This window comes from Pelobates fuscus, chromosome 4, assembly GCF_036172605.1.
Source record: "Pelobates fuscus isolate aPelFus1 chromosome 4, aPelFus1.pri, whole genome shotgun sequence".
Classification (NCBI taxonomy): domain Eukaryota; kingdom Metazoa; phylum Chordata; class Amphibia; order Anura; family Pelobatidae; genus Pelobates; species Pelobates fuscus.
The window spans coordinates 244,197,323-244,210,787 of record NC_086320.1 but is presented as its reverse complement, the minus strand read 5'-3'; the positions used below and the strand labels follow the sequence as shown (position 1 = coordinate 244,210,787).

At 41.7% G+C, this 13,465-nt stretch overlaps 1 protein-coding gene across 2 annotated transcripts in view; it reads right to left on the bottom strand.

Moving 5' to 3' along the window:
• Nucleotides 1-1,561: 1,561 nt before the first annotated feature.
• Nucleotides 1,562-13,465, bottom strand: part of CLPTM1L (CLPTM1 like) — a 469,239-nt gene continuing 457,335 nt past the window's right edge. For both annotated transcript variants that reach the window (XM_063452024.1, XM_063452023.1), the window contains exon 18: nt 1,562-2,142. In XM_063452024.1, the coding sequence (XP_063308094.1) occupies nt 2,058-2,142 (85 nt within the window). In that variant the 3' untranslated portion in view covers nt 1,562-2,057. The remainder of the gene's footprint in view (nt 2,143-13,465) is intronic.

Here is a 13,465-nt window from a genome sequence, read left to right as displayed (position 1 = left end):
TTATTTTCAGGGGACAGCAAATTTACACTGTTATAAAGGCTGTACACTTACTACTTTACGTTGTAGCAGAGTGTCATATCTTCAGTGCTGTCGCATAAAAAGATAATAAAATATAAAAAAAATGTGAGGGGTTTACTCACTTGTGAAATACTGTGTATCACACACACACACACTTGAAGCTACTGAAATTAAAATAAACTTAAAGGATTTACCTGCACAACACAAGTTGGTGGTCGACCAATCAGGATGTTCTAATAAGTTTTGTTGTGATGTTATCCTACAAATGGAATTTCTGTGGTTTTAATTCAGTTATCAGCTTTCTACTTATAAAAGCTCTAAACTACAACCACCAGAAAGCTTGGTGTTTTTGATAGAAAGCATGGTCTTATGGAATTCTGAAAAAACAAATATTCTGCAGTACAGCAACCAGCAAGATGAAATGGTTTTAGAATTGGGTTTGTGTTAGGAAAGGCAATGTGAAACTGCAGACTGCTACAAAACTTTCTTTTCTTCAAAACCAGCACATAATTGGGCATTCACTAAATACAGTAAATTATTTAGACTAAAAGCTATAAAATGCATACATGTTGTAGTATTTTGAGTGTCCCTTTACACTGTTCTCAAAATATTGTATATTTTTTGTGGTATGTTTATAAAGACCTTTAAAGGGACACTATAGTCACCTGAACAACTACAACTTAATGTAGTTGTTCAGGTATGATCTATAGCTCCTTGCAGGCAATCTAATGTAAAAACTGTATTTTCAGAGAAAATACAGTGTTTACATTGATTGATAGGAATACCTCCAGTGGCCGTCACTCAGACGGCCACCAGAGGGACTTCCTATCATGCAGGGCCCTAAAAAGGCCCTGTACACGTCAGACGTATTAAAATATGTCTGACGTATGCAGGAGAGAGAAGGCACTGTGTGCGCGCCTTCTCTCTCCAGCCTGTCAGCAGAGGAGGGGGGCAGGCAAAGACCGCGAGCTGAGCTGTCAGTCAGCTCAGCTCGCGGCCGTGCACACCGCGCGCATGCGCGGTAGTGCGCTCAGGACTTCAGAGGGCGGCATGAATGCTGCCCTCTGAAGTATGTGCGCATGTGTGGCGAAGCCGCGCATGCGCACAAGGGAGCAATGACGCTTCCAAAGCGTCTGAATGCTCCCTGCTCGCGCCCGCCTATTACGTCATTTTGACGAAATAGGGGGCGCGGCTTCACGAGGCTCCCGGCGCTGGAACCAGGTGAGTAAAAGACTCTGCCTGGAGAGTCATTTAAGGCTTTATATCTTTTTTAAGTGTTTTTTTTTTTGTGTGGATTTGTGGGTTTTTGTTTAACATTCCAAAGTACTAATTTCTTTGTTTCCTTTTTTTTTTTTTTTTTTTATTAATGGTTGATACCAGCCAGCAAACATCTTCTACTAAAATTGCAAATTTGTGTTGCTCCACTTCATCTGCCCTTACATCGATCATGTCATTATCCCCAAAGGGTTTGAAACATGCTTAAGGAAGAAAAATAAATACAACATATTGTACATTATTACATTTCATGTTTGTTATGACTTGATTTTATAATTTTACAACTCTTAAAATAGTTCAATTTTTAACAGTATAGAAATGTAAATACAATGTTTACATAACCACCGTAAGTTTCATGTATGGTAAATTTGAAAGCCTCCCAGATGTCGTCCATTAAGCCACAGTGCACCAAAGATTACAGCTTAAACAACGGTATGGTCCTCCTTGAATTTTAGGCTTCCCATTCTAACATATATACCATGACGAAATGAAGTAACTTCTGTACAAGAGTCATATGTTTAAACCGATTTTAGGCAACAAGGTTAATATCGATGTTGCCTGATATTAAACAAATTTCAACAAAAAATGTATTAACAAAACTAGAAAAACTACCAGTGTAAGGGAATACATTTCAGGCTTTTGGCAATGTAGATGTTGTCCAAATGATTGTATGAAGCATTGAAAAATACTCTTGGAACATTTTCACTTTTCTCCATACCACACTATGGTAACTTTCAAGTAATTGATACAGTTCAGATGAATGTCTAATTTATATGTGGTTTGCGCTTTGGTTTCTCTTCATAAGACTCTCCATACTCATTCACTCTAGTCTTATCCACAGGATAAAGCCTAAACGAGAAGAAAATAAAATCACAAGGTTATGAATGCTCTTGCAAACATAAGTAAATATATGTAAGATAGATTATACATGTAACACTCAAAATGTTATATAAATGTTACGTTGCTTCATATCTCCCTTGAGATGGTTATCTTTACACACAATATTGCATTTGTGCATCACCATGTACACTATATCAAGCTGGAGAGTAACTGTCAAGGGTTTGGTCGGGAAGGGGTGCTGACCAGAGCAGCACCCTCTATAGGGTGGAACACAGAATGCAAAAAAAAACAATATACACACAAATCAAGGCAAACATTAAGTGTATTGATATTTACGGAAGGCAATTAAATACATTTAAACATAGATAACTGAGTGTAGCAGAAGGGCCTCTGGATACAGGCCAGGCAGGGCAGGCCTCTGGATACAGGCCAGGCAGAGCAGGCCTCTGGATACAGGCCAGGCAGAGCAGGCCTCTGAATACAGGCCAGGCAGGGCAGGACTCTGAATACAGGCCAGGCAGGGCAGGCCTCTGTCTGGATACAGACCAGGAAGGACAGGCCTCTGGATACAGACCAGAAAGGACAGGCCTCTGGATACAGACCAGACAAGGCAGGCTTCTGGACACAGGCCAGGCAGGGCAGGCCTGTGGGCAGGCCTCTGGATACAGGCCAGGCGGGGCAGGCCTCTGGATAGAAGCTAGGCGGGGCCGGCCTCTGGATACAGGCTAGGCGGGGCCGGCCTCTGGATACAGGCTAGGCGGGGCAGGCCTCTGGATACAGGCTAGGCGGGGCAGGTCTTTGGATACAGGCCAGGCCTCTGGATACAGGCCAGGCAGGGCAGGCATCTGGATACATACAGGCATGGCAGGCCTCTGGATACTGGGAAAGTAGGACAGGAGGACCAGACAGACCAAAAACATAGCATTATCGAGCTGGCAAACAAGAAAGTGTGAGGCTCAACTAAATTGCTCTGCCTCCTCTAGGACTGGAAACCTGCAGCATGTGGAAGGCAAGATGGATTCATTGAAGTATCAGGAAATCCTAGAAGAAAATGTCATGCCTTCTGAGAGGAAGCTGAAGCTTGGTCATTGGACCTTCTAACAAACAACGATCTCAAGCATACCTCTAATTTTACCAAGGCTTGGTTGCAGACAAAGTCCTGGAAAATTCTGCAGATCCATCACAGTCACCTGGCTTGAACTCCATAGAAAATCTCTGGTGGGATTTGAAAAATGTTTGCAGCATGCAAACCCATGAATATTACTGAATTGGAGGCCATTACTCATGGGCAATGGGCTAAGATTCATCAGGAACGCTGCCAGAAGCTGCTGTCTGGCTATGCATACGTATAAAAGTATATAGAAATGTGTTTATTATTTTCAGTGTCGATTTCTGTTTGATACAGAGAATATTAAATGTATATACAGTATATCTAATTTTAATATTACCTGACAAATTAATTTACTGATTTACATATGATGAGACCTCATGAGTCATGACATATGGCATAGAGTTTCTTACAACCAGTGGTGGGGGGCAAAAACAGTCAAATTCAACACTTTGGCATACTGATACTATTCCAGACCTTCCTCTAGAATCCTCAGGTCTAAATATAGCTAAGCAGAGAGGAAAAGCAGGAAGAATCATCAAAGCACACAGGGAGGTAGATGCAGAAGGAAAAGCATTAACACCTAATAACTCTTACCATCTGGAAGGAAAGTAATTTGTTAGATAATTCTGTATTCCTTCCTTGGATGGTAAGAGTCCATCAGTAGTGGATATGTAGGATATTATACCCAATCAGAGGAAACAAGACTAGAGGGGAACAGCTAGTTAAAGCACCTTCCTGCCAAAAGCTTTAATACATCAGAAATAATAATTGTAAAATGTATACAAAGGCTACCAAGTACCTGCCTTTCAATGTTGGGCCTTTGATGCCTAATAGCTGTGGCACTGTCCAGGGATGGCTTGTTAGCTAGAGCATAAGCCGTGTAGGAAGTGACAGGGAAAGCAAAAAGTGAGTATCAGTGGAGGAAAAAGGAATAATTAGTCATCCTACTAATATGTGGCGGTACAATCCGTTACTCCGTCAAGTATTCCCTTCTTCCCATAAAAGAAAATCACCCAATATTCCACGAGTAGAAATATCCCTGGGATCGCCAAATAATCCACACATGAGCCAAAGCTTAATGCTGGAACAAGACTGACTTTTAATGACACACACTCTGCTTTTATGCAATTCTCCCCTGCAAGAGAGACGCCCACAGACAATTATGAATTACCCAATCACACAATGGTTACATCCCACACATCTCCTCCCCTTAGCCTGAGAGGTAACCCAATTATACGTACAGTTTAAAACATACTTTTTACCTAACATTCATAACTCTAAAACCATACATCACATTCACATAAAAATTACATATTCACAATCAATCCATTCAGGGGAACAACATATTAACAAATGGCATGAATCAGACCAGGGGTTCAAAAGTTAGTAAAAGTATATTTTGGTCCCTGGCTGGCAGCATGGCAATCTGGTTTAAACAGGTTTTACAGAGGCCTCTATCCTGGAGACAATGGGGAAATTAATCCAATTATCCAGGGCTAGAGGCAGACTCCATTGAGCACATAAAACACTTTAAAATACATAAAGTCACCTTTTACACATAACACACATTTTACATATCCCCAGATAGCTGGGATCTGAGCGCACAAAACTACCGAATAGCGCTCAGATCCTATTCACACAGTTCAATTGCCATGGAGCTAAAGTCTTTCCCATAGTCTTTCATTATATGAATGGGCTCCATGGCATAGCTATCTGGGGTATCACCGTTCACACAGGGCAAGTACCGAATGACCCCACTGTATTTAAAGGGCCAGAATGAGTGACATACACTCTGGTATGGCCAAATACTGTTTTTAAAGGGCCCAATCTCCCAGGGCCATAGTCCAAAGGCAGCAGGCGGGCAGCCAGGCTTCTCCAATGCAATGTGGCGAGATTGCTCTTGTAACATAATACTAATAGCAACATACTGGATATGTGGCGCAAAGGTGAGGCCAGGATCAATAATACCAAGACAACTAGCTTGCAAGGATGGACTGATGTAAGTACAATCAACTTGCAGGGAAAGTGAAGGAGGAGGATCAGCATTATGAGGGGGGAAAATAAGAAGCTCAGTTTTAGAGAGATTGAGTTTCAGAAAGCGGGAGGACATGCAATCAGAGATTAAAGAAAGGCAAGCAGTGACACGTTGCAGGACCGCAGGGGAAAGACCAGGGGAGGGGAGATATATCTGGGTTATGCCAGCATAGAGATGGTAGTGGAATCCAAAGGAGTTAATGAGTTTGCCAAGAGAGGCAGTATAAAGAGAGAACAGAAGGGGACCTAGAGCAGATCCTTGGGGGACTCCAACTGAGACAAGGCGAGAGGAGAAGGTTTCATTGCACAAGGAGACACTGAACGAATGCTGGGAGAGATAGAAGGAGAACCACAAGAGGACAGTGTCACATAGACCGAGGGATTGAAGAGTTTGGAGAAGGAGGACATGATCAACAGTGTCAAAGGCGGCAGAGAGGTCATTTGTAACTTTAATAAGAGCAGTCTTCGTAGAGTGGAGGGTGCGAAGCCAAATTGAAGAGGATTGATGAGGGAGTTGGAATTTAGGAAGTGAGTCATACGAGTAAAGAAAAGTCTTTCTAGAAGTTTTGAGAAAAAGGAAGCAGGGATATGGGCTCATAGTAGGAAGGGAAAGATGGGTCCAGGGATGGCTTTTTGAGGATGGGAACGACAGTAGCATGCTTAAGGGGAGCAGGGACAACACCAGATGAAAGAGAGCAGTTTAGAATGTGTGTTAAGGATGGTACAAGGGGAGAGAGATCGGATAAGGTGGGAAGGTACTGGATAAAGCGGACAGGTGGTGGGACGAGAGGAGAAGAGAAGCCACCTCCTGTTCAGTAGCTGGGGAGAAGGCCTGTAGAGTAGGGAAGATAGGTCCATGTGTGGTTGCGAGAGGGTGGAGCAAAGGGGAGAGTATTCTTTCCTTAACTGTTCAATCTTGTTGGTAAGGTACATGCAAGGCTATCTGCTGAAAGGTAAGTTTAAAGGGTTACTTGAGGTGGGCAAAGGAGAAAGTTGCGTGAGCATGAACTAACAAGAGAAGAAAAGTATGACTGTTTAGCAAGGGTGAGGGCTATGCTATATGAACACAAAATTAATCTATTATGGAGGAAGTCTGACAAGGTGCGGGACTTCCTCCAGCAGTGTTCAGCTGAACCAGAGCATCTCTGCAGGTAGCGGTTCGATTTAGTGTAGAAAGGTTGGAGGCGCGTCTTCCTTGAGGTGCATCTTTGGAGCAGGGGTGCAACGTCCAGGGTGGCGGTGAGGGTAGTATTATATGAGGAGATAGTCAGAGAGGGACAGGAGAAAGTGGGGATGAATGAGAGTTTGGAATGGAGTTCAGCTGAGAGTTGCTGAAGGTCAAGAGAATTTAGGTCCCTTCTGAGTTGAGGCGGGTTAGGATGAGGCTGTTGGGTGAGGGGGCTTTCAAGAACAAATGATAAGAGGTTGTTATCTGAGAGAGGAAATGGAGTGTTGTGGAGCTTAGAGATAGTGCATGCATTAGATAAAATAAGATTGAGGGTATTGCCAGCTACATGTGTATTAGCCTATTGTGATAGGCCGAGGGACGAGGTAATAGAAAGGAGTTTGGAAGCTACTGAGGTCAGGGGTGAGTTAATGGGAATGCTGAAATCCCCAAGAATTAGGAAAGGGATATTACTTGAAAGGAAACAGATAAATGGTCAAGGAACAGACTAGGGGAACCAGGGGGGCGATAGATAACAGCTATGTTACCAGAGATGGGTTTGAACAGACTAATTGAGTGAATTTCAAAGCAGGAGAAAGATAGGGAAGGGGGGTGGGCAGAGTTTTAAAGGAGCAGTGGGGTTAAAGCATAAATCCTACACCGCCACCTACACAAATAAATTGCAGAGGCTCAAAATAAATGAGAATAGTGCAGGATCTTGAGATCCACGTTCAGTCTTCACTAGAGTCATGCCAAGACTGCACAATGGTATGAATGTCTGTACAAGAAGACAAGTTACCCTAAAAGTGCAACAAAATCACCTAATGCTGACCCCTCAAGTTACTATAAGCCGGATGTGGACCCTGTGTACACTGTGCCTAGAACTGTAACCTCTACACCACAGTGATGAGGCCCAAAAAAATAAATGGAACTGTATTTGAGTTCACCACCATGAAGCTTACAACCACCATGCAAAACTCCACTGAAGCTGCAAGCAGAGCCTGAAGAGGACAGTGTTACGATACCCCAGGGATAAAAGGTGTTAAAACCGAGCAAGGTGCTCCTTTCCCGAATACGAAGGCAACCACTGATCACTCCAATCAGCCGAACAGGAACCATATGAATCATACACCCTCCAAACATCCGAACGAGAATCACCATACGAATAAATCCCCCCCAAGTACGAAACAAAGCTCTGTATTGAGGGTCAGCAGGAATCTGGTTTATTATGGGCTACCTGCCCGGTATTTATGCAGGTTTTGCACCAGGTGGACACTCCCCTAGGGGACATGGTGGAAAACTGGGACACCTATTGTACATTAGCCAATCACAGAGTTGAAGACACAAACACTCCTCTTTTACTGTATAGGACCCTCCTCTCTGTCCTGAAGATAATTGGGAAGTAACTCAATTATCTCCGAGGACAGAGCCCAAACTCCATTTTATACAGAATAGTGAAAATACATAAAAATACATAATACAAGAACTACCGAACACAATAGATACATTCAACACATCCCCAGATAGCTGGGATCTGAGTGCACATTATTACCGAATGGCGCTCAGATCCTATACACACAGTTCAATCGCCATGGAGCCAAAGTCTTTTACATAGTCTTTCGTTATACGAATGGGCTCCATGGCACAGCTATCTGGGATAAGTCGATTCGTGAAAAGAAACTACCGAACTGACTGGCGCTCGTATGCTGGGGAGGTCGGCGGCTTTCAGCAGTGTTTAGGAGAAACAGTGTCCGTTTTTAGTTCCATGAAACCATCGACGAACACAACTGAGCATTCGTTTGTCCAAGATGGGCGCCGCCTCATGGTCGGCATACAAACGACGACCACCCAGTCGGCATTCAACAATTAGGAAGTGTCTGTGGTTAACCACAACGTTCTAATGAGGCCAAGAGGTTAATCAGCAGCACACTTCCATGCTGGGTGGCCGGACGTTCTGTGAATTGTTCGGTATAAAAGAAATAAGCGTGGGGACCTTACGGACAGGGCCAAACAAACAGACAAATGAGGGAACAATAAAAGTTCTGGACTGGTAGGGGGTTTGAGGACTGGGTTGGGAACCACTGCTGTAGAGGGTGGTGCCGAAAGCCTAGAAGAAACTGCACCTGACACATAAAGAGTCCAGGTGTCCCTGAAGAACATTCACCATCTGCAGCTCTTGGCAATAAGGGTTTGCAGAAGTGACTTTGCAGAAGTGGCAGCTTTCTTAAATTGGAACTGTTACCTTTTGGGGACTATGAATAATTTGCAATGACCAGACGGGCTGTTACAGCAATGCTGCATGCGCAAGAGTTATTTAAGTTCTCAAGTCAATTTTAACTTTTTAAAATTTTAAGGGCCTGTAGTTCGGCCCATGAACCAGCAGAGGGAACAATTTGGGAGACCGAATGTAGGTATTGGCTATTCAGCCAGTGCCGCAACGTGGAACGGTCCTGCAAACGGCTCCCTCTGCTGGTTCACGGGCTGAACTACGGGCCCTTAAATAAAACTGTGAAATTTGACATCACGCCCTTAACCCCTTAAGGACCAAACTTCTGAATAAAAAGGAATCATGACGTGTCAGACATGTCATGTGTCCTTAAGGGGTTAAAGAGACCGTGTTATTTATGTGACCCCATGCTTTTTGGAGTCGCAGAGATAATGTGGACCAATGAGAACACATGTAAACCTATTTAAAGCCTGTTCAGGCCCTTACGGATTTCCCTATTGTAGTTTCTGTATAGCAATACGTTTAGTGCTCATGCAACTCTCCCGTTATTGACCTTGCTTCATTTTGACCCTCTTATCTTATGGTATCTTGACCCGGCTTGTATATTGACCTGTGTATTTCTGGTATCCTACCTGGCTTCTTTTTAATGCATCCATATCAATGTATCCCTATCAATGTATCCCTGACCTCAACTATTCCTGACTTTGATTCTCGCTTGTAAATCGTTAAATCCAGACACCGTAAAGCCTGGTACTTGTCAAGATCGGGTAACCCCTTCACACAGAATTTAGGGAAACCGTAACTAAACCAATGAAAAAGGAAGAGGGAGATATGCATACCGGACCTTAGAGTGGCTAGGCTAATGTGTGCCCTAGGAAGGCATAAATGCAGAGTCAAATGAAAGCCAAGGTCAAGGATGCCAGAAATACTCAAAATACAAATAAGTTGACGTCAGGAAAATAGAAAATCAGGATAGTAACAAGGAAGCCGGGTCAGAAACAGGAAACACAACAACTATTCAGTACGCACTCTCGGGTAGACTAAACAGGGAACAAGGGTTTGGCCGCACTCACCTGAACATGTTTATATGGGGTGCTGCTGGGGGCCAATAAGTACAGTAAAAATGAAAATCCAGCACACTCACTTATCTACTAAACAGCTATTTTGGTTCTGAACAATTTTGTTAGTTTTATTAAAAACACCTAATCTAGGCAAAAACTAATGGGGGTTTAGTTACATTGTATGATCATACATGCATGCAACCAAAATAGCTGTTTAGTAGATAAGTTAGTGCGCTGGATTAAAAATGTTACTGTACTTATTGGCCCCCAGCAGCACCCCACACATGTCATGTGTCCTTAAGGGGTTAAACATGTTTAGGTGAGTGCAGCCAAACCCTTGTTTTCTTCCATATGTATATATTTTGGAGTCTAGCCAGCTCTTTGGTTTTGCACCCTTCCCTGTTACAGGCGCCTCATCTCAGGACCCTATTTAAGCCTTGTACTGCAGAGAAAGCGAGATGGAAGGATTTCCCTAAGTGAGTAGATCATTTAGCAGACAGAGTAGGGCCTGCCAAAGATGGGGTACATTGGCATTGTGGCAGGCTTATGCAATGTATGATCATATAATGTAACTAAACCCCCATTATCTTTTGCCTAGATTAGGTGTTAATAAAACTAACAAAATTGTTCAGAACCAAAATAGCTGTTTAGTAGATAAGTGAGTGCGCTGGATTTTCATTTTTATCAAAAACCTATGACAGGGCAATGATCCTCAAAAAGAGGGAAGTTTATATACGGACAAACAAAAATTATATTGGACAGGATCATCACCCTGCACCAAATCACACAAAGGGTTGTGACTTGTGAAGGGCAGATGACTTGTCAATTTATTTTAATGTAAAAACCTAAATCTATAGGGTCAAGTAATTACTAAAGACTCCAGTAGGTGCGCAATGCTGCCACAAGGATCCTGCAGCCTCGCAGGAGTGGGGTAGTGCAGACCATGGTCTGCACCAGGGGTGTCGGAACGCGTTCACTCTGACTAGAGCGATGTAGGACTGGAGACATCGTGGTTGCCATGCAGCACCCCCTGGAAGCTGCATATGCTACGCACCAATCCCAAGTAGGACACTCACTTTATGGATATTATTTTTCCTGTGTATAAGGTAACAGCAACCGTGACATGGAGCCAGTTTACTTTAGAACTCCACAGGTATAAATCCTCTTTTCCTTCCATTAGGGACACAAGTGAACCCAAGTTAATCCTCATCTGCACATGGGCTCCAGAGCAGCTGGAAGTCAGGAGAAATCTCTTCCTATCTTTGTCTTTTTAAAACTTGCAATAAGAGTCTGACCAAGAGGTAGCATTAGCAAGGAGTCTCACAAGTTTATCTGCATCAGGCAGCCTCACTAAATTAGAGTGCTAGCCTAGTGGCTTTTTTTTTTTTTTTAATTCTTTAAAAAAAATTAACTTATTCACAACTCTTAAAATGAGCAGTGAACTGTTATGGCTTGCCTCAGATCAGCCAAACAGATAGCCAATAATAACACTGACACGGTTGCAGGAACTTGGTGCTTCTTAAAATGACTGCAGTCTAATACCACTGCTCAAATCACTGGTTGTAATGGTATTAATATAATGATTTCTGTCATAAAATAAAGCATAATGAGTTTAAAGGGACACTATAGTCACCTGAACAACTTTAGCTTAATGAAGCAGATTTGGTGTAAAGAACATGCCCCTGCAGCCTCACTGCTCAATCCTCTGCAATTTAGGAGTTAAACCCCTTTGTTTATTAACCCTAGTCACACCTCCCTGCATGTGACTTGCACAGCCTTCCATAAACACTTTCTATAAAGAGAGCCCTATTTAGGCTTTCTTTATTGCAAGTTCTCTTTAATTAAGATTTTCTTATCCCTTGCTATGTAAATAGCTTGCTAGACCCTGCAAGAGCCTCATGTATATGATTAAAGTTCAATTTAGAGATTGAGATACAATTATTTAAGGTAAATTACATCTGTTTGAAAGTGAAAACAGTTTTTTTTTTTTTCATGCAGGCTCTGTCAATCATAGCCAGGGGAGGTGTGGCTAGGGCTGCATAAAGTGAAACAAAGTGATTTAACTCCTAAATGGTAGAGAATTGAGCAGTGAAATTGCAGGGGAATAACCTATACACTAAAACTGCTTTATTTAGCTAAAGTAATTTAGGTGACTATAGTGTTCCTTTAATACTTTAGAGGCCATGTGCATCTGGCAGTGACATCACAGGCCAGCCTACTTAGGAATACACTGGGAATAAAAGCCAGATGTAGGAGGGATTCAGGCTCCATTTACTCTCTCATTGTCTGCCAAAGAATATAGCAGCTGACTGTTTAGCCCTAGAAAGGTCTTGTTTTGTATTGTACTGTGGTGGAATCTCAGTAAAAATAAATTTACTAGGACAAGATTGCCACGTGGTATGTGCACTTGCATATGTTGATGTATCAGTTAGTCAGTTACACGTAGCTAAGATACAATCAGTAGTGTAAGGAGCATATGTAGGAATACAGGATATACGAGTATTTCCCCTCCTCCATTGTGCTGGGCAAGGCATGTGGTCAAACAGGATTTTAGTCTCTATTCGGTTGATTAGATAAGAGTATGTGTAGGTTGAACGGATTATGGGAGGAGCTACATGCCTATATAAGGGACCTACACTGTATGATCAGGACTCAGACTTTGCTGTTTTTTGGTGACATTAGTCCCTCTGAGTCCCGGTCGGTGAATCGAATAAAGAATCTTTTCCTTCCTGAAGAAACCTGTGTCCATCTCTCTGTGCTTGGCTTCCGTCAGTTTCTCCGGTATCAGTACCATGTGATTCCATTGTAACATATAGCAACTGTTAAAGCCTTTTGTAAGTAATATGTTGTAGTTTTGTATTGTATAATTATTGTAGTAAATTGACATTCTGCTAGCATGTGCTCACTCGTTATTATAATTATATTAAATATACATTTAATATTACAATATTTTGTGTATTTTCTATCCACGTATTCAACTATAATACCATGAACTATCAAAAATATTAATGTAGTTAATTATAGCTTAATTATTATATATTAATTACAAGATTAACCCCTTAAGGACTGAGGCAGTTGTACAAATTAAGATCAAACAAAACGTTAACAAAACCTGGAATTTGAACTAAATGTTGTTCAACCATATTTCACCTTTTTCATATTAAATGCACCAACACTTATCATATATAATTTTGTTCAGGAGAAACAGTGTTTTCATTTCACATCAAATATTTATATATTAAACATAATTTAATATGAAAAAAATATTTAAAAAATGAGGGAAATTAAGAATTTTTTTTAGTTCTGCATGGTATTTTAATGACTGTGAATTTCATAATATTTTTATCTGCTACTGCAATAGAGGACACATATTTCCCGAGTACAAAAGTACCCCTCATGTACAGGTATTATGTTTTTTTTGGAAAGTTACAGGGTCAAATATAGCACATTACATTTTCCAGTTTATATACATTGAAATTTGCCAGACAGGTCATGTTGTCTTTGAGACCGTATGGTAGCCCAGGAAGAAAATTACCCCCATGATAGCATACCATTTGCAAAAGTAGACAACCCAAGGTATTACAAATGGGGTATGCCCAGTCTTTTTTAGTAGCCACCTAGTCACAAACACAGATTAAAGTTAGCCTTCATATTTGGTTGTGTGTGAAAAAGGCAAAAAACTAATTTAAATGCTAATTTTGGTCAGTGTTTGTGACTAAGTGGCTAATAAAAAA